The sequence below is a fragment of the Dryobates pubescens genome, chromosome 23 (genome assembly GCF_014839835.1).
Source record: "Dryobates pubescens isolate bDryPub1 chromosome 23, bDryPub1.pri, whole genome shotgun sequence".
NCBI classification, from domain to species: domain Eukaryota; kingdom Metazoa; phylum Chordata; class Aves; order Piciformes; family Picidae; genus Dryobates; species Dryobates pubescens.
The window spans coordinates 5536280-5558124 of NC_071634.1; the positions used below are offsets into that span (position 1 = coordinate 5536280).

At 42.0% G+C, this 21845-nt stretch overlaps 1 protein-coding gene across 1 annotated transcript in view; it reads left to right on the plus strand.

The window, feature by feature from the left end:
• The window catches only part of SORCS2 (sortilin related VPS10 domain containing receptor 2), a 565166-nt gene that overhangs the window by 192902 nt on the left and 350419 nt on the right, over positions 1–21845 (plus strand). Inside the window, exon 2 of the mRNA XM_054172252.1 lies at positions 15454–15521. Within this exon, the coding sequence (XP_054028227.1) occupies positions 15454–15521 (68 nt within the window). The remainder of the gene's footprint in view (positions 1–15453; positions 15522–21845) is intronic.

The window sequence follows — 21845 nt, forward strand, 5'->3', positions numbered from 1 at the left end:
ATGTCTGGGCTTGGAAAGTTCTTGGATTCCTGGGGAGAACCTTGTGGCATGGATGAAAAAAAGATGCTGACTATATAAGAGCAACATATCAAATGAGTCATTTAGAATGTCATTCAGAATCTCATACCTGTTTCTGACTCATAAACCGTCAGGAGCGATCACAGGATCTTACACAGAACACAGTGCTAGGATAAGTTAGCCTGCAGGTACATCTTGGGAGCTAGAACCTCCATTGTAGTGAATCTAAAAGCTAGACTAGAGAATGCTGTACAAGCTGCCTGAGATGCCTAGGAGCAGAAATCGTTCCCTTCACAGTAAAAAGGAACCACTGCTGGGAACCAAAATGCTTTATTTTGACAGAGTGCTGGAGCAGGCTGCCCAGGCAGGTTGTGGAGTCTCCTCTGGAGACTTTCAAAACCCACCTGGGTGCATTCCTGTGCAGACTACCCTGGGTGATCCTGCTTTTGGCAGGGGAGTTGGACTGGATGATCTCTGGGGGTCCCTTCCAAACATTCTGTGTTTCTGTGATTTTGGTGAAAACATGTAATCTTGTTTTGTAGATTTATTTATTTATTTGTTTTAATTTAAATGGTTCTTCAGTATTCAGGAAAGAATTCCCTTGTGTACCACCCTAATAAGCACATATTTCATAGCCTTTGTCCACTTGGATTCATTGTGAGCTTAGGTAGAAAGCATTTAGCTCTTGTGATCATTGTCTGCCATTACCTGCTATAAGGACTGTTTGGCTTTACTGAACGTTCCTGCAGTTAAGGTTTGGAGTTGCAGCTCCTTCAGGAAATAACTATTTCCACAGATTTGCAGCTCCATGTTAAGCATTATGGATAGGAAACATTTAGTTACAAGTAGTTCTTTAATTTTTTATATCTGTCCTTTTCCTTTGGTGGCAAAAATTGAAATTTAAACATCTTCATTTTCCAAAACTACAAAATAATCAAATCCTGTTGGAGGCTTTCTGATCCCCCCCTCCCCTTACTTTTGTCCATCCCTCTACCCCTCCTCTAGATGAAGAACCTTTTCTCTAGTCTGTCAGTGTGAAATAACTGTGAGAGTCTCTGCAAAGCTGAATGGTGATTAATTATTAAAGGCAGATCCAGAGGAAATGTATCTATAATGCATTGGTTTGGGGGGAGGGGGAGGAGGAGCAAGTTGCATTTCTTTCTATTTTTCCCCCCTTTTTAATTGTTATTTTTCCAATGAAAATAAAGATTTAATAGCTAGTCTTCATTTTGGACACAAAGCCATTTTGCAAACTTCAGCCTCATCTTACTAGTCCTGATGCTGCTCCTGGGGAGGGTGAGTGAGGTGTTCAGTTTGCTGATCTCTCAGTCCTTGCTCACATTAGGCAGCCATGCACAGCCCCAGGCTGTTATTCTTCTCTGAGAAAAGAACCAGAGAAAGACCAGCCCTAGGTGCCAGGATGCTAAACCCGAACCAGACAGCTGTGATCAGAAGCCCTGCACATTAAGGCACTGAGTAGTAAGCATTTCTTAGGGACTGACAGCTTTCCAAATAGCTTAACCTGCTGAGAAAATGGACACTGCCTGAGCTGGATAGGAACCAAAGAACTGAGCAGCTGCTCTGCCCTTCCTGGCTGATGCTTTTCACTGTGGCACATTTGCTGCCTTCTATTTTACTCATGGGGAATTCACATGATTTTCAGTCCTATTTTTCAATGCAGCCCTCTGTCTCCTTTACATCCTTACACTGGATTTCTTTCTTTTGTTAAAAAATATTCATTGTTTTAAATCATAGTCCTGTTGTGGGTCAATTAGTGCAACTGCTAACAAGTGGAATGTGTGTGTCTCCTCCCTAAGAAATGCGCTTCAGGCTGCTTGTATCCTCACTTGGGGAGGGGAGAGGGAAGCTACAAAGATATCACTTCAGGTAAATTTCTGTCTGTTTGTTGTTACTGGGAGTGAAGGATGCTTTGACCTTCTCTGGATTGGGGAATATGAAGGGAACTTGATTTCTTTCCCTGCTGATAGGGAATCGGTGCCCTTGGCATTGCATAGCTTTCTGTGGGGAGCTCTCTGAGCAGGGCTGTTTGTGAGTACAGGTCGGAAATCGCTGCACTGAGGTAACTCCCAGTACTGAACTTCAACATGTTGTAATTTCTTTCTTCATATAGCAGCAGTAACGATGCTGTGTTAATGAACCAACACTGTGATGTGCTATGCTTGCTCATTTTAAGTCTCTGAAAGAAAGCCTGAGTCATTTTGATCTGTGTTTATCCTTCTGTTGTGTGCTCTTGCACAGTGTGTTCACTGGGATACCAATCAGACGTTTTGACTGCCGAAAGCCAAATTTTAGCTGAAAGAAACTTTGTTTCCTTATTTTTGACATCCCTTTTGCTGAAGAATTGTTACTGTTCTCCCATTGGGAGAAAGAGAGTTCACTGAAGAACTGGCAGGGAAAAGGGAAGATTTCAAAATGTTTTTTTGTTATTTTTTCTCAGCCTCAATCAGCTTTTGACAAGCTTGTGTCTTCAGGAGGTGGCTGAGTAATCTTGAATGGATGTTTTATTCATTTTATTGTCTACAAAATAGAGTGCTACAAGCTATTTCTTGGGCTGGATCAAAAGCATCTTTTCCCTTCTACTTGCTGTTGAAAAATAGAGGCCTACTGCTCTAAGATAATGGGATTGGGAGAGATTGGAAATATTCTTTCTGTACTGATGAAAGGGTGGGTTTTTTTTTTCTTCCAAAGCAAGGAAATCAAAGGAGACGACTGTTGGTTTAGATGTATGGGTGATCTGTTTTTTTCCTGTGACCTTTAGTCTTTGCAAATCATTGCAAAACACAGTATTTAATTAAAAAAACCACCCCAAATGTACACAGGTGACCACGGGACGACATGATAGATCTGAGGTCATTTCGAGTAGTCTCTCTGTCTGCTCAGTTTCTCTTCTACACCGCGAGTGAACTTTTACTTTATGAAATACCTATTGAAGTGTACATTCCCCCTCTAGGATAAAAAAGCTTGCATCATTAAATATCACCCTAGCTGTTCTCCTTGAGCAGCCTCACGCCTCTCATAACTTGACATTTAAAGTCATATATTTGTACAACTAGGTGCGTTTGGTGGGAAACGCTGCGTGGTTGTTTCTCTTCGGCGCTGAACGGATGAAAGTTCTGCAAATACTGCTTTTATCAAAATGGGATCCCTCCCTTTCATGAAAGAAAATTTCAAGACCTGATTTACTTTTAATGTGTTTAGAGTGGACTTAATCCAGATTCCCAGTGGTCTACACTGGCTTTGGATCAGGCTCAAAATAAATGCATGGGTATGGAAGGGTGAGGAGGGAGCAAGAAAAACATCCGTCTGCTAACAGCGCCGAGCTGCGAAATTGCTGTTGGGTTTGGGGCTGTGTCCTCTGCACTCTGGCTATTAGTGCCTTTCTGCCATGGCACCAGGTAAAGCCCAAACTCAAGAAAAATGATTTGCAAGATTTACAAGGTCCAGATTTTTTTCTTCTTGGTGTTGGGGATGAGGTAATTTGCATAAGAAAAGGGCCACTGACAGGTAAACAGAGAAGGCTATGCTGTAGGTTGGACTTGATGATCTTGTAGGTTGGGCTTGATGATGTTTGAGGTCTTTTCCAACCTTATTGATTCTATTGATTCTGAGTTTCAGAAATAAAATACTAAAAAGTCTGACATTGGCATTGCAAAAATAGAACAAAGCCATTAGGAAAACAAATAAACAAACAAACAAACAGGATTGGAAACCAAATAGCAGTTCCAGAGACATGCTCAATGTAAGGAAGGTTAGACTTGATGATCCTTGAGGTCTTTTCCAACCTTACTGATTCTATGATTTTATGGTTCTATGAAGGACAACAGTAAATGTTATGTACACTGTACAGAAGTTTAAACTGGTTCATAGTATTAAGTTCTGTAGTAAAGTACCTTGATGTGAAACTCGCCCTAGTCAGACATGCTGACTTGAAGAAATGAAATGTGTTTTCCTTAGCAGTTACACCAATCTGCTGCACTCTCAGAGATGATATATAGTCACACAAGCTGCTTCTAACGCTTTCTTCTGATTTCTGTTTATTCCTTGGTGGGAAGGCAGCTAAGGGGAAAAATGAATTTTCTCCCTATTGAAAATGTTGATTTTGGCACAGGTTCTGTGTCAGATAGGACATCTGTGGTAGAGAAGGACAGAACTGTACTTCAGACCTTCTAAGCTCTGCAAAGTGCTGGTGCGTAGCTTTAAATCATGGGTAGCAGTGTTAGGGTAAGTGGCCTCTGGTGCATGCAAGACTTGGGGCTGAGAATTTCATCTATTGGACACAAAATCCCTGAGGCTGGTGGCACATGGAATTTCTCTGTTGATCCTCTTTCTCTGTTTGTCGTTTTTGATATGTTGGTTTCTGCTCTGCTGTGACTTCTCCCACGAGCACAGGTTCATCCAGTCTTTCTGAGATGATCAAGCTGGAGGTGTAGGTCCTTGGATCAAATCAAAAAGGCAAAAAGAAAGCCTTCCAAAGGACTATGCAGATCTAGACAGGCGAAGCTGATCTCCAGAGAGATCTGTTTCCGTCCCTAGGGGCTTCTACATTGCAAGTTTATGTGGGATAAATCTGTGATTTATCTCTGCCTCCATTTCCCAGCTGTGAAATAGATGGTACTGCTGGCTCATGTTAAGGGTATGTGACAAACCTGAAATTGCTACATTCCTACAGAAAACTGCTATGAGAAGGTATGTGAGAGAGAACTAATCAGAAGTGTTCTAGGAATGAATTAGAAGTATTTTCCTCCCAAGTCTTTGCTGCTTAACTCTTTTACTGATTCTTATATCTAGGAAGACAGAATAGTTGTTCTCATAACTTGAAGAAAGTTCTTAACATACGTCTGAAACAATCTGGGGGACCAAGCATGAAAAATGTCAGTTTCTGAGGGGGAGAATTTCACATTAAGAGTTTGTTGGTGAAACTGCTTTGCAGCCCTTGCTACAGCCTGCTAAATGCTGACGTTCATAAGCTGTCTCCAAAGAATCTATCAAATGCTTGGAACTTTGCTGGAGTAAAACAAAGAACTACAGACCTCATTTGTCAGGGACAACAATATTTTCCTGCATGTATCTACTTGATCTAAAGGTCATTTAAAATGTATTAGAGGTTTAAGGTTGGAATGCAAAGGCTAATTTTAAACCTGGCTCTAAGACAACTGATTGTGTTAGTATTCTTCACACTGATTAAACTAAAGCATAGTGTCTGTGTGGTGGGACAGCATTATCTAGAGATGCAAAATGCTGTGGCATTACCTGGTGAAATAGCTGTCTCCTTTCACAGACAGTGCTGTGTAATTCCACTTAGCTTTAATGACCCCATGGCTTTTAAAGTAATGAACACCTAGGGCAGAGGCTGGGTGAGGAAATACAAAAAGCTGGCAGAAACTCAGTGCTCACAGATTGGAAACCTCCTGATTTGGCTTTGGAATGAACGTGGAGAACCTTCCAGCACTCCCTTGGCCCCTTCCAATGTTTTCTTTGACATATTTGGCCCTTGACCAATTTTCCCAACTGCTCCCAAGCCCTCTCTAATAGTCTCCTAACGCAGTTGGATGTTCCTTCAGCTCCTTTACGTCCTTACCATTGGCACAGATATGAAGTTCTGCTGCTTCAGGGATAAAGCTAGAGATAAATGTGCCTTCATCCTTCTTCCTCTCCAAAGGGTTCATTCCCAGTATTTTACAGTAGCTGGATTCTGTTCATGTCATTTGAAATGTTGCAAATTTATTCTGAGTGTGGCCACAGAGAGCAGACAGGACTGGTATTGGAGTGGAAATAGTCCCCTTTCACACCATACTAAGGGCAGGGTGTTGGTACTTCTGCTGAAATGAATTATTTCAGCAAGAGAAGTAGAAATGAAACAGTTAAAATGAAAAGCAGACAGAGAGAGAGCAACTTCCTTCCAGTAAAAGGACACAGGGTTGGTATTAGGCTTAGGCTGACCCTGTGCAAAGCTGCAGAGCTAATGGTCCTTGCTTCGAGAGGCACCAGGATCCACCCAGCTGGGAGGGTGATGGTGCTGGGGAACTAAAAGACTTCTTTTACATAGCACCTGAGGTGACACACCCAGATCTTTTTGTAATACTCCTCTTTTACTAGATGAGGCTGGGGAGAGGCCTTGAGCACAAGCCCTACGAGGAGAGGCTGAGGGAGCTGGGGTTGCTTAGCCTGTAGAGGAGGCTCAGGGGAGACTTTATTGCTCTCTACAACTCCCTGAAGGGAGGCTGCAGCCAGGAGGGAGCTGGTGTCTTCTCCCAGGTAACCAGCACCAGAACAAGAGGACACAGTGTCAAGCTGTGCCAGGGGAAGTTTAGGCTGGAGGTGAGGAGAAAGTTCTTCCCAGAAGGAGTAATTGGCCATTGGAATGTGCTGCCCAGGGAGGTGATGGAGTCACTACCCCTGGAGGTAGCACTTGGTGCCTTGGTTTAGTAGTCATGAGCTCTGTGATGACAGATTGGACTTGATGATCTCTGAGGTCTTTTCCAACTTTATTGATTCTGTGACCCCCTCAATTATTTGTGAGGGGGTTTTTTTCCCTCTTTCTCACTCTGTTTTTGTGTCACTTTTCCAGGCCTGGTTTTGTCTTTGGAGCAAAGGGTGCTAAGGTACCCCTGAGCATGTTAATGCTGTTCACGCATTTTCCCTATTGCCAAAGGTGTGACCCAAGTTTTTCATCTGCCTTCTGTGGTGTCTCTGGTCTCCTAACTGAAATATTAATCAGCATCACTGTCACTGTGATACAACTGCCTTGATCTTTACCATGCTTGCCCTGGCAGTACCCCTTTCAGGTGGGAGTGTGCTGTTGTCCCCTCCTATAGATCATGTGGCCACGTTTATCTTTCTCATTTATAAAGAACAAATTCAAATACCTGCAGTATTCAGGAAATATGAAGTCCAGTCCTTATTCATGATAAGAAGGATATTAAATATTGTGTCTCTGGCTGATCTTGATGCAGCATCCAAGTCCTTGCTCCTATATACAGTCTTACAAAGCCTCTTTATGACAGGCAGTCAGGTCTTGTTTGAACACCGTTAAGTCATTCGCAGAAGTAATTAAATGTAATTTTGAGGTCAGTGTAGGTTGATGAAGCTTCTGATACATATGATCTTATCAGGTAGAATGATATTTAATCCTGTGGTTCTGGTGAAGACAGAGCAGCTGCGAGGGAGAGAAACTATTGCAATCTTATCTGCCAACAGCCCTGCGTCACATGAGCACTCTTCCCAGCTTGTGGTATCCTGTCCAGATGTTTCCAGATGTCTTGCATAATCCTTTATTTTTTTGAAATCAAGAGTGTAATTATTTTTTAATGCTAAAAAAGTCAAGCAGGCAGACTCTGGCTTTGAAAAATGATTCAGTGATGCAGGTTGGAAGCTCCCTTCCAATTGTTAGGTTTTAGCGTTGGGCAGTAATGCTGCGTGACAGACTGGGAACGTTTCATGGACAGCACTTAAAATGTGATCTTTCTCTCCTGATGAATAGCTGTGCAACCTTGATGACCAAGGTGAACTGCCTATCCATAATGTTAAGTTCCTGAATTATCTGGAAGAGGATGTTTTACATATGTCTGCTGTGGATGTCAGCCCTTGTTCCTCCTGAATTTTCATGGGAATAGAAAAGAATCTTCAGACGATAAGCTTGCTCCTGCAGGAAGGATTGTTAATTCCATTCAGAATACATTACTAGGGGAGACAAGCTAGGCTATATTTTAACAAAATTCACAATTAGGAATCAAGACAGACTAGGGGAAAAAAAATATATATTCTTCATGCTTTGGAAATTTGTTCTCTTGGCATGTTTGCAGATGTGGTTTTAAGAGCTTATCAAGTGCTATGTTAAATATTTAAACCTAAAAAATACTTTAGTTCTGTAGAAAAAGGCAGTGGCAGCAAACCAGAGATTTTTGTGTCAGAGGTGACGTTGTTTTGAGCTCTTGGAAAAAGAACCAGAAGTTTAATTGAACAAGAAGTTAAAATGTTAGACACTGTTTCCCTGGCTGCAGATTTAATTCCCAGTTTTGAGCCCTGTAATTCTGTGGCCCTCAAATTGAGTTCCGGCTTGCTTGAGCGAGTTCTGCATATGGAGAGCGCCCAGAAATCTTGGAGCTGCATCTAATGAGGACAGAAATGAGCAGCAACATGAATATGGTAGTGCAGCAGCAGTCCAGATTGCTTGACAAATTTTACATATGCTTTGGTTTTTGAGGACTGACCATTAAAAGTTACAAGCACAATAGTCTCTGTTGCTGTGCTGATGGATGGGTCAGGCAGTACCACTTGGAAGTCTGTGCTTATCCTAGCAGCCAACTGATAGAGACTGACGTGCAGCAGATTACTGAAGGCTGGAAATATATTTGGGAAGCATTTTTACTTATCTATTTCCCCAGTTCTTATACTTTAGTATTTTTTGTTTGCCACTGTCCTAGATAGATTTGTGATAGGAACAGGTATGGCTTGTCTTGCTGTGTGGTTATCTCTCTGTTAAATACAGTTAAAATCAGTCAGGGTATTTAGAAGCATAAGGTAGGGATGAGCAGCCAAAAGCATGTACATACAGTGCCATCACAGAAACATTATTTTCTTAGGAGCTTGCACTGAAAATCTGGCACCAGTTGATGATGTGAAGACATTTCTTTCTTAACTCACACCATAGGCTTCCTGAAGGCAGCAGGTTGTATTTTTGTTCTGTGTTTGTGCGGTGCTAACATAATATAATCCCGTTCTGAGCTAGATAGTTGACTAAATGTATTGGATGTCTTAGAGTCACTCTTCTGTATAAATGTTTGCAGGGTCAATGTGTAAAGTGCTGTATTTAAAATATTTTGGATTCAGAAGCAATCACAGGCTCCACTTTCAAGACTAGGCACTTCAGGCAGCTCTTGTGGTTTGAAATACCTTTAGGAGAATAGGAATCGAGCCATTATTGTGTCTTGCCTTGAGTTCTGAATAAATTCACTGTACAGAATGATTACAAATGCCTGAGATAAGTGCACTGGTCCGATCAGTGACTTCATACACACTAAGCTCTCTCTTCTCCCAATACCATTTAGGTAGAAGGACTATAAATCTAGTTTTTAAAGTCTTTCATGTTAAGTCATGGGTTGCTTTTATGAATTTTATTACCAGAGAGGAGTATAAACTTACACAGTGAATTCTTAATAGCTTTAGTAATGATATGAATGCCTCCTCCTTCACCTTTCATCATCACACTGCAAAAGAGTAAACCTAAATGCTCTTTTTCCATTTCCAGTTCTCCATACCTAATCAATTATGAAGTTGTTAATAGCCTTATGGCAGTTGGTCCGTGTAACAGACTTGTGGTAAAATACTTTCAGATTAATAACCTTTTGGGTTTTTACTTTTCTCCTAAGAGTCTTTGGTTTAAATAATGTATAAAAACTGCATGGAGCAGCAGTGAAAATGCCTCGAGGGGTTGGAGCAGTAGGTGGTTGTCTATAATCTGTTAGGGAGATTTTTGATTATTAGTTGTCGAGAAAGTTGTGGAAGTACAGGAGGTGGTGATGACAAATTAATAGGCTGCTCCCAGAACATCTTGAAATCTCTGAACTAGTTCCAGTTTGCATTGAAAGAGTTGCAATTTAAGAGCTAAAAAAGTGAGTTAGAGTGTTCTTGAACAAACCAGCAGCTTCTGTTCCAGTCAGACAGAGCATTAAGTGCTTGTTCCAGTGACTCTCATAAACACTTTGCTAGATTTCGGTAGGTTCATTCACATGACTTAAGCAGATGCTAAAACTTTTGCAGGAACCTGAGTCTGTCTGAGCAGTGTATTTGCCTGGTAGGTCTGCCTGCCCAGAAGTGTTTATGCCATGTTCTCACCTGCAGATAAACTTGGGAAAACACAAAAACTTGCCATCATACTTGCAAGTATGCTTTTGAATGTAGAAGTCTTTGCTATTAAACTTCTGAATTGAAGCCAGAAAAAAAGAATTACTTCAAATCACAAATGTCAGGGGTCAAATAAAGCTTAATCTATATGGACAGTGGCATTGAGTGCACCCTCAGCAGGTTTGCTGATGACACCAAGCTGTGTGGTGCAGCAGACAGGCTGGAGGGAAGGGATGCCATCCAGAGGGACCTTGACAGGCTGGAGAGGAGGGCACAAGCCAACCTCATGAGCTTCAACAAGACCAAGTACAGGGTCCTGCATCTGAGTCGAGGCAATCCCAGGCAGAAATACAGGCTGGGCAGTGACTGGCTGGAAAGCAGCCCTGAGGAGAGGGACTTGGGGGTGCTGGGGGAGGAGAAGCTCAACAGGAGCTCTCAGTGTGCACTTGCAGCCCAGAAAGCCAAGCAGAGCCTGGGCTGCAGCAAGAGAAGTGTGGCCAGCAGGGCAAGGGAGGTGATTCTCCCCCTCTGCTCAGCTCTGCTGAGACCTCACCTGCAGTACTGCCTCCAGTTCTGGAGCCCCTATTACAAGAGGGATCTGGAGGTGCTGGAAGGTGTCCAGAGCAGGGCCACGAGGATGAGCAGAGGGCTGGAGCACCTCTCCTGTGAGGACAGACTGAAAGAGTTGGGGCTGTTCAGTCTGGAGAAGAGAAGGCTCCGAGGTGATCTAATTGTGGTCTTCCAGTATCTAAAGGGGGCTACAAGAAGGCTGGGGAGGGACTTCTCAGGATCTCAGGCAGTGATAGGACTGGGGGGAATGGAATGAAGCTGGAGGTGGGGAGATTCAGACTGGAGGTGAGGAGGAAGTTCTTCCCCATGAGAGTGGTGAAGCCCTGGAATGGGTTGTCCAGGGAGGTGGTTGAGGCCCCATCCCTGGAGGTGTTTAAGCCCAGGCTGGATGAGGCTCTGGGCAGCCTGATCTAGTGTGGGGTGTCCCTGCCCATGGCAGGGGGGTTGGAACTAGATGATCCTTGTGGTCCCTTCCATCCCTGACTGATACTGTGATACTATGATAATCTCCACATAGATAGAAAAAGAGAGATCTCTTTTAATAATGATCTATGAAAGAAAACATCGTGGGGGGAGGACATGGAATTTGATTTTTTTTTTTTTTCCCCTAATTCTGTCCTTTTTCCTTTCTCGGCCCTCTGAGCTGACATGGTGATGAGAGGATTAAAATGGGCTTCTTTAAATGCATATTAGGAAATGATGAAAAGCACATTGAGAAGTTCATTTTGCTCCAGCCTTGCTGCAAAGCATTTTCAGAAGTGAGCAAGAGAAAGTAAGAAGGGAAAAAGCATAGATAATTCTCACTTTAATTATTCATGGCTAATATCTGTGGAGTTTTCCATGTCTGTTATTCACTGAAGCCTCAGTGCGCTCCTGAGGGCAGGTCCACACACTGAAGCAGGTTTGGGGTTAGAAAGTGGTAAAACCCTTTTGTTTGGAGAGCAAATGTAAGCGATAACTACTTTAGCAGTGAGAATCCATCCACACTGAAACTAAGTTATGGAAGCTGTGGAATGGCCTAGGAGAATCAAAGTTCTGTTTGTACACACTCTTCACTCCCCCAGCCTCACCTCAGAAAGACAGGTGGGAGGAAAATGGAAAAGCAGCAGTAGAGGAATTTCTGAACTTCAAATTTTCCCAGCCTAGACAAATTGACCTGAGTTGCAGTTATCACTGCCACTGAAAACTTGCTTCCAGTGCACTTTGCATATGATTTTTGGACTCCTAAGGGATTTATCTTCCATACTTTGGCCCACATGGGAAACCACTGGCCAGCTCTGGCTTTATGGAGAGCTCAAGAGCTGTAGTAAAGAAGCAAGTAATAAAGCACTAATTTTGTGACAAAGCTTGAAAGTCTTAGTTTCCCTTTTTCCCTTCCTAATTTCAGATCCCTATGGTGTGACATAGTTGGTGTGTGCCTGTCATGTAGTATCAAAATAAAACAATTTATTGGAAGAAAACAGGTGGAAGTATTGTCTCCTGCAGGGAACCTGTCAAAGAATTAGAGATATGATGCTCTATTTATTCTGATCTTCCTGAAGGGGCAGGTGAAACTGGAGGGATTTGCCACTTTGCTGCAAAGGGGCAAGCAGTAGAAGGGTAAAAAGCTGTAAAGCTGTAAGGTGCTCCATAGAGAAGTCTGATGATCAAATATGGAGCAAGAAATCTGTATCAGACTGTCATGTCTTTATTCTGGACCAAAATATGAATGTGTGTTTACTTGTACTTAAACAAAAAAAACAAAACAAATTGCCCCAAAATTCTGTGAAGAAGGACAGACTGCCTAAGGACTTTTAGGACAGTGAAAGCAGGAGGAGTACGTTTCTTAGGTGTGTTCATCCAGAGCACTATCAAGTGTTGGTAGATCCCTAGCACCTCTATTGTCATACCCTGGAGACTAACTCAAAAGCCTATCGGTAAATTCAAGATGAAATGATTTAAAATGGTTTCACAAGTCTTATAAAACAGGATGAACTCGAAGATCTCCAGGTGACCCTATAAAAATCCTTTAAACAAAGACTCTGCCAGATCTAATTCTCCTCTGTTGTCTGTGTTTATATTAGCTATAAGTTAGCAACACAACAAAAGCTAAATTTATTGTAGCTGTCCAGGACTGGTGGTAGTATGAACTGGTTAAGGAGCATACCCTTGATCATTGCTCGGTTGCTGTTGTGCTTCAAGCCTCTCCTCATCCCATGTGATTTCACTCGGACAGCCCTGTGTATGAGCCTGTAAAATGCTCACCATTATGGGCTCCCATTGAAATGAAATCAGGGGGACAGGGCTCTGCTCTAAGAAGTGACAAACAGGATCCAGAAATCCTCAAGACCTCTACATTATTTTTTATTGTGAAATGAGTTCTTCTGGTTTTGGATCTGCTTCTTAACTGAGAAAAAACACTGTTGTGGTTAGTAGGATCACTGTTTAACCTGAAAAGCTGCCCATAAGCCTGGGGACAATAATGTAAAAATCTGTTAAATAGCTGACCTACATTTTTCAGATACTGGGATGGAACCCACTGGCATAGCAGAAATAGTGGTGAGCCTCCCAGCAGCCTCATGCTGCTCAAGCTGTGGCAGGAATCTGCTCACAGTGTTTAAGAATTTGAAGAAGGCTTATAATGGCTTTGTTTTCCTTCCTAAGTCAGTCTCCCTACTTCTGGCATAAGGTATTTTAGTCCTTAAAAGAATTTACCAGTCAGATTGGAAAACATTGATGCCTGGTTTTCAGAGCTCCTGCATGAATACTGCTTGTGGCTGCTGCCCGAAACAGCTTGCAATTCCCTGAAAATCATTGATTTGGAGTGTGTGCAACAACAGTAGCTTCCCAGTTTGGTGTGTGCCTCCCCTCAGCAAGCAAGCAGTACAGTGAGCCCACCCCTCGTTGCTGAAAGCCTTTAACACTTAGGACAGCTGCTGAGTTACAGTAATGGCTTTGTTAGTGCTTTGTGGATGCTTCCATAGAGGTTGAGGGCAAAGCAGGTGGATTTAGAGATAACCCAGCAGGCTCTTCTGAGTGTGACAGTAACCAGCTGAATTCAGGAATGAAACATTGGGCATATCCTGTGGCAGGGTGACTCCCAACATAAATTGATGAAAATCACCTGAACTTTGAAAGCTCTGGTTGTGAGGCATACAGGGATATCAAAAGTTGGTTCACTACATTCAGAATTTAGTCTCCAGTTCAGCAGGAATGTCAGGAAACAAAATGTAATCTCTCATTATCTTTTGCTGTTTTCTTTTCTAATTTTTTTTTTTGCACCAAAGATGCATTCTTTTATCTCTTCAAAAACATCCCAGGTCGATTTTTGTGGCCCAAGAGGAATTCCACTTGTTCAGAAAAGCACAATCTGAACATTTTTCCCTTCAAATTCGCAGCCAGTAGATGCTCTCCGTAGTGAAGTTTCTTTTCTTTTCCCCTTAATTGCAAGCACCAACAGAAAGCTGTAGTTAAGACACTGACAAAAGAATAAATAACTGACCTGAGTGTCTTGGGCTATAGCCAGGAATCTCATCAGTAGATGCTATCTCCTTTGGAAAATGGCTCTTTCTCTTGGCATTGTAAGTCTTGTAGTAACCTATTTACAAGTAAAAGGTTATTTTTTTCCTCTTTCTTGCCTTATATTAAACCAAGTTTTGGTTGTTGTAAGCCATCCGATTGGTAGAGTGTGACTCTTTGGAGGATAGGAGAAAGCAATACTGTTTGAGAATTATGGATTGGTTTTGCTTTTGTTTCTCTCAACATACACTCAGGAATATGTGCTGTGAATTTATTCGGTTCAACTAACCCTGAGTGAGGCTGGTGGTGTTAGCTCACTTCTGCAAAACGCTGTGCTGTTTCCAAAGTGCCATCTACACAACACCCATGGTCTGGAGCTCTGTTCTCTCACAAGCTCCAGCGTGCAGACACCGCAGCTTAAGTGTATCATCAGTATGTTAATTATCTGAATAATCAAAGTGAATGCCTACAGTTGCTGTTTGCTGGAGATTTCATCTAGTGGTCCAGAGCAGAGGAAGTGCCAGCTAAATGACAGCTGGTGGAGACTGATGTTGACCTTGTATTGAAGAAAGGCAGCAGCTGTGTAAGGAACCAGAGGTTCTTCCCCTTCTACATCTTTGGAGTTGCTATGGGAACATGAACATAAAAACCACTAATATGGACTAGCAGCAAGGGGAAGAAATCTGTTTCAAATGATTTAAATATAAAGCACAGCATTCAGCTTGCTACACCAGTCATGGACTAGAGCTTTATGTTTGCTTTACAATGTCAGACCAGTGAATCCGTTGGATGTTGAGTTAATGGAAGGTGTTTCTTCCTGACTTTTTTCTCCACAGGTTGAAGATGTTTTGTGGATAAAATTAGTTTGTGTATTTTGTTGGCTGCTGGTGATTAAGATTCATAATTTGCAGAGCACAGAGCTGGGCCTTGAAGGGGAAAAAGTGATACTTGTCGGAACAAAAAATGACAGATGTGAACGCTGCATTTATGGTCTTGCATGGAAGAGCAGAGCTCACTTTCTGCTTGGATTTGTGATCCGGATAATCAAACTGCATCACCAACACTTTAGACTTAAAAATAACTAAATAATTGTCTGTAGATGTCCAAGAGAGTTATCTCTTAAATTTAAGATAACAACCAGATTGGTTCTTCCTGCTGAGAAAGTCATAGACATGTCCGGGGGCTGTTGTGCAGCCGGGGGCTGTGTGTGTTGTGTGGGTTTATGTGACTGTTCCAACTCCACTGATCACGTGGACCTGGCAATCTTTCACAAAGTCACCTGGTTTCCTGAAAACTTTGAGTGCTGCTGAAGGCACTCTTCTCAGAAAAAAATAAAAACCCAGTCTAAAAGCAAAACTGGTTGAGAGATAAAAATCAAATTAAATATAGCTCAGATTTACAGGAGCTTCATTTTTTATTTTCACCAGAATAATGCTGCTCATGATCTACTTCTATTTCATATATCAGTTTGCATGTATAAATATATTCTTGTTTTCTTTTTAGGTCATCCTGATCCTGACCAAGTATTATCATACTGACATGGGGAAAGTGCTGGAGAGCTCTTTGTGGAGGTAAGTTTTCTCCTTTTCTGTGCTGTCCTGGTAACAGATCCATCTCTTTTCCCTTTCCAAACTGCTGTGAGGTTCAGCTGATAGCCAATTGAAGCTGATATAGCAAGATTATCATCAGCTCTTTTTTGCTTCCTTAAATGCAGTTTCTCCAGTTCAGTAAGGAGGAGTTTGAAATGGCTTTTGACAGTAGAGATGAGCAGTGATTGAAACTATCAGGTACCTTCCTGCTGCCACTTTGCAAGATGCCATTCTTTTCCTTTTCTTAGAAGTTTTGCATCAAAACTGCTTAAAAACTTTGAAATAGTTGTGGTGTTGGGATGTGGCTTTTGGGAGCTCATACTGCTCGAGTGCTGTGTTGGGGTAAAAATAATACCTGATGTGAAAGTGGTCATCCTTGACTGAAAGACAATGCCAGTGCAAGTTACAGTGTTTTATGACAACTGGGAATATGTAGGTGTGGTGGTTTGAGCCTTAACTGGGACTTAAGAGCTCAGATGGGGGACAAGGCTGAGAATCCCTCCCTCCTCTTTCCTAGTGGAGAGGAAAAAGAAAGGGAAGGAGCAAATCCACCAAGAAATAATTTGGAGTCAGCTCGGAAGTAGAGAGGTAAAGAATTTTCTTTAAACAATGCGTATATGTGTAACAGTAACAGGTAGGGTTCGCAGGGGTAAGGAACAAGGATTGATGGGAGAAAAAATAAGAATACAAAACGAGTCTCTTTGAAGGGGTGTGGAGGTAGCAGGGAGAAGGATCAGGCCTGACCACGTGGCAGAGAAGCAGGAAGCCACCAGCAGTCCTCGTCCAAGCAAAGGCAGAGGCCAAGAGCCCTAATGGCTGCTATGTCTCCTCCTTTTTATAGCCTTGCTGGACAAGGAGGGGGAGTGGAACAGACTAATTTAGTTTCCATGGGGGAAAACCCCCTGCAGGGAGGGCAATGCTCTCACTAGCCCTCCCTCCCTGCTTCCAGGATTAACCTATCACAGTAGGAATCTAAATAAATGTCTAAGATGATTATTATTTCCTTAACACATGTGAAGTAAAGTATTGATATGCTTTTTGCCTGAGTGCTCAACTGCACACTCTGGTGTGCGTCAGCACAACAGCAGGGCTGGGGTAAGCTTGTGTTACCCTAGTCACCCTAGTTATCTTCTGGGGTTAATTTTGTTGGCTTTTCTGTGCTCTGATTTTTCTGTGTGTCTGTATAATCTTCCACCACAATTTTTAATTTTTTTTTTTAAATTGGAAAAATTCTGTACACTTCAAAAGGGAAAGTTTATCACTGTTGCAAATAAATATAACATTCACAGCATCGCAGAACATTAGAGGTTGGAAGGGACCTCCGGAGATCATCCAGTCCAACCCCACTGCCACAAGCAGGATCACCCAGGGTAGCCTGCACAGGAATGCATCCAAGTGGGTTTTGAATGTCTCCAGAGATGGAGACTCCACAACCTCTCTGGGCAGCCTGCTCCAGGGCTCTGTCACCCTCGCTGTAAAGAAGTTTCTCCTCATCTTGAGGTGAAATCTTCTCTGTTAAAGCCTGAACCTGTTGTTCCTTGTCTTGTTACTGCACACCACTGGAAAGAGCTTGGCCCCCTCCACTTGACACCCACCCCTCAGATATTGATGGACATTGATCAGATCCCCTCTCAGTCTTCTCCAGACTAAACAGCTCCAGGGCTCTCAGTCTCTCTTCATGGGGGAGATTGCTTCAATGTGTGCTGTGCTAGATTTGGTGGGTTATCTGTAGAAGGAGAAATATTCTTGAAATAACTCTGCTGGGGCATCTAAATAGTTGTTATAAATGTCAGATTTATTTGAGGAGCCCATAAGTTTCAGGTCTAGAAACAAATGTGTTGTCTAATACCTTGTGGCTAGGTACTTGTGAACTTCATACTGTTCCAAGAGCTTTTATGGAGATTTAAACCCTCATCTGTGTGCCTAAGGGAATTTACAGAGACAGTCCAAGAAAAGGAGCAGGCAAAGGCATAGGAAGTGAGAAGATTCTGTGACCAGAACATGCTGTACACCAGCCTCATTCCTTGTTTAGAAGGAGCTGCATTGTTTTAACCTTGTGGGACTTCTCATAGTCTAAGTGTATCTTTCCAATAACTTCTTGTCATACTGGTAGCTGAGTAGTACAGTCTGGCCAGGGGCAGTGTTCTATGCAGTACAAGGATATTTTCAAGTCAAAAAGAAACTTCTGTTCATGAAAAGGGAGTGTTCAGGAAAGAAAGATCAAATGGAGACTGCTTGTTGGCTTGAGATTGGCCTCTTTTAGGGCTGTGATAGTTCATTTGTAATTATCCTTTAAATGTACAAGATGCAAAATTAGTTGCACATTTGTTTTCTTTTTTAATTTTTGTCCAACATCTTGTGCAGGGAAGACAACCAAATGGCAAATTGGATGCTCCCACAACTGCATAAGCAGCCTGTGCTTTCCTGTTCTATGCCCCTGGCCTGTAAAACATGAGCAATGTGTTTCAAATTTTGCCATCCATGCTTCAGCGTAATCTGTCATACAAGTCTTCTAAACTTACTCAGTTGGACTCTTCCAAATAAACTCTCTGCTCTTTCAAAATAAACATAAAACAGGCTTCAGATAATGTTGCTTTCTTTTGAGAACAGAAACACTTTAAACAAGGTCATTCAGACCTTGCTGACAGCTGGTGTGAAGAAAGAAATGGTGTGAACTGCATTCAAATAGAACTGATGCTAGCCTGCATCAGAGGGAAATCAGGCCCTTTTGCTTCCAAGTAATAGATGTACAAAGATACTTTGATGGGTTATGAAACTAGGATGGAAAAACTGAAAGAAAGAAAGTTCTTAAGATTAGCCCTTGGGCCAAGGGTTGTAGCAAATCCATCCCTAGATGTGTGCTGCTTACCCCTTTCCTCCACCTCCCCTCACCGTGGTGTAAAAGCAGCACATGGAGCTGTCAGACTGAGCAAGTTACAAAGTGCCTGGATCTGGACAAGCACAAATGACACCAGCCTGTGCAAAAGCATCCAACGGTGCCTCTCTCTGTAGCTCATTATTTGTACTAAACCAAACAAAAATAAATACTGAGTGAAGCTGTCCATGAATCAGAGAGCTTCTGTGTTTTCCTCTGTCTGAAATGGTGGAGTGTAAATCGGTGAGGCTCCGTGTTTGCTGATGGAGCCCATGTGTTGTACTCGCGTTGGCAGCCTGCCTGCAAGGCACTGCATATAGATTTTTAAACTTCTTTTTTTGTTTGATTCTCTTTTGCATTCCTCTCATTTGCATCAGAACAAACACACAGTAAAACAAGTGTGAAAAATGGTGGCAAATTTGGTTTTTTTTAGCAGTGGACAAAAGCCATTGATCTTTGTGAGGTTTCTGTGCCCTAGTGGGAGTGGATCCTTAGGGTTATTGCCTGAATCAGTCCAATGTTTTTCTTCTTCCTATCTTTCCTGGCTAGATCATAATAGACACTTTATGTTCTCTGAGACTCTAAGCAAAAAAAATAAACTTTTATAACCTGATCAGTCCTCACCAGGTTAATTTGTTAATGTTGTTAATCTCCCACATTTATCTTGCCAATCACTAAATATTATCCTAGCCTGGCATCTCTCAGTTCTTTTGTTTCTTGAAACTGCATCTCTCTTTTCTCCCTCTAAATCCTATCTCCTCTTCATCACTCTTTCTTTTTCTCCTATCACCAATTCATTATTTTTTTTATCTTCCTTGCTTAGTGGAACAGGGAATGAGAAGGGAAGGATGACTCAGGGGTCCAGGGGTGCTTATTTGATCTTAGTGACCTTGGAGTTGCAGTCAGACTTTGCAGAGTGATGCAAACGGTGGGGAAAAGCACCAGTCAGTTGCATGCCTGGTGGGGGGTCATTGCTTTATGAAAAGAAGACAGATTGGTTTTGGAAGTGGATCCAGGTGATGAAGCTCTGCCTCTACAGGGCGTTGTTAATTCTTGTAGGTAATTTATGCCTGCCCACACAAGTCAGGTTACAGGATTGGGAGACCTCAATTTTCATTACCTTGGAATTTTCTTCATTGTTGAACAAACAGCAAAAATGGTGCCAGATAATGAAGGTCTTGACAACTTTTTGCTAGTAGCAGCCATGTCTGGTTCTGCTGAAGAGGGGGAGGCATTGGGTGCTTGGTTGCATGGTTTAGTTGATTGGGTGGTGTTGGATGATGGGTTGGACGCGATGCTCTTGAAGGTCTCTTCCAACCTGGTCCGGTTCTATTCTATTCTATTCTAGTCTATTCTAGTCTAGTCTAGTCTAGTCTAGTCTAGTCTGGTCTAGTCTAGTCTAGTCTGGTCTAGTCTAGTCTAGTCTAGTCTATGCTATAAGTCATGGTGGAAGCATGTTTTTAGAAAACACCAGGGTGTGCTTCTCTGGTCTGCTGTTTCTAATACTTCTTGCTTATTAAGTAATTGTTAAGGTAAATTGTTTAGTTGTTTGACTCTAAATATCTTAGGGAAGTAAACTGAGATAGCATTAATTGCCTCTTACATATAAGTTAAAATAACCAATGGAGAAGGAACAGGGGTTTGTTTTCAGGTTTGCTTTTAATTTCTAAACTGCAGTATGTATGGGGAATGCAGTGGGTTGTCATGTTTGCCTCATTGACATAACGAAAAAACTGATCCTGTGCCTAAAACTTAAAATTCAGGAACTAAAATGATCTTCACAAATGGAGCGTGTATTGAAGATACTTTGCTTTCTAGCATCCACACACATCTTTATCCAGCACATTTATGGTATGAAGGACCTGAATCAAGCAGATCATTTAAGAGATTAGATACTGGAGTAGATATTTTCATATCCTTTATGGCCAGGTTTGTGTGTAAACACATAGCTGCATGTATCTACTGCCTCAGGTGCCTGCTGGCCTATAGATGTATGAAGTTGACTGCTGCAATCAAATATTTAAGCTTTGAATCGACAGTCACTAAGAAATTCATGCTAATATTTATCAGTACACATGAATTACTTAATTCCAATAATGTCTCTTGGATATTATTATTCTCTTTTATACATGGGACAGCTGAGATGGTAAATGGTTGTCGAAGGTTATACAGCGACTCAACACTGTGTGGCTGTGGAACTGGCTGAGTCCTGTTTCTGGTGTTCCCCTTCTTAGCTTGATCTAAACTATGAATAATAGATGCTGCTGATGATTGCTAATAAAGTTTTGATTGCATATTATCAAGCTGTAATAATGTGGAAGTGCTAAAGCGACCAGCTATGTAATTGCCATTGTTCCCAATGGCATCACCAAGTTGTTATTGCTTCACCCCCCAGCAAAACAAACGGCGTTGTTTGCTGTTAAGTGTACTCTTAACTACTCTTAGAACTGCGTGTTGAACTCTAGGTGGGCTCTTTTCAGAGATGTTGTGGTATTTTGCCCCATGTTGTCAATGATGAACTGCTAAATGAAGAAATAGACTTCCCCATCTGTTTAAATATGGTTGGGACTCCTCACTCCAAATGCCACCTGAGGAGGGAGCAAATTTCCAGCACTCTGCAAGGAGGTTAATTTATGATGATCTCAGAGGTCTTTTCCAGCCTCAATAATTCTGTGATTCTGTGGTTGTGAATCCAGGCCAGTGGGTGGACAGCTGGATGTGAGAGCAATTGGGTGAGCCTCATGGGCAGCACGAGACTTGCCAAACCTCAAGGAGTCAGGAAAATTGTCTTTGGTGGCACAGCTCTTCCTATTTGCACCCACAAAAACGCCATGTATTCAAAGCAAGACATATTTATACAAGCCCACTCAGCAGCAGCAGCAATCTATGCACAGTGCTCTGGGCATTTACACAAAGGTGCAAACTGACACCAGGATTAAGATCCAGACTACAAAGAACAGGATACTCTTTTAAGGTAGAAGCAATGAACAACATACCGCTCAGGAAAGTAAAATTTCCAGACCTCCTGTGACTCAGAATGTGAGAAAATGAATATGGGCATTTGTTCCCAAATTCTTTGACTGGTAGGTGAAACTCATTTCATCTATTTCCTGAAATTAATTCAAAAAGCAAACCAAAAAAAAAGAAGTCCAATATAGAGTCTGGTGCCCTAGTGAAATGCTTTCTTGGTGTGAAGTGTTGCTTAGTAAGTGAGCAACTGTATTCTACAGCAACTTGTGCTTCCAGATGGTCTTATATTGTGGTTCTGCCTTGAAAACTGACTTTGTAGTAATAGCCCCAGGGGATGGAGTTACTGAGTCTGTGATTTCCATATCAAATTTACTCTCTTTCCAAGTAAAAACAAAACAAAAGAAATGGCTTTCTAATTATTAGACCAGTGAGCTCAGCTTGGGATCTCATGTCTAGCTGTG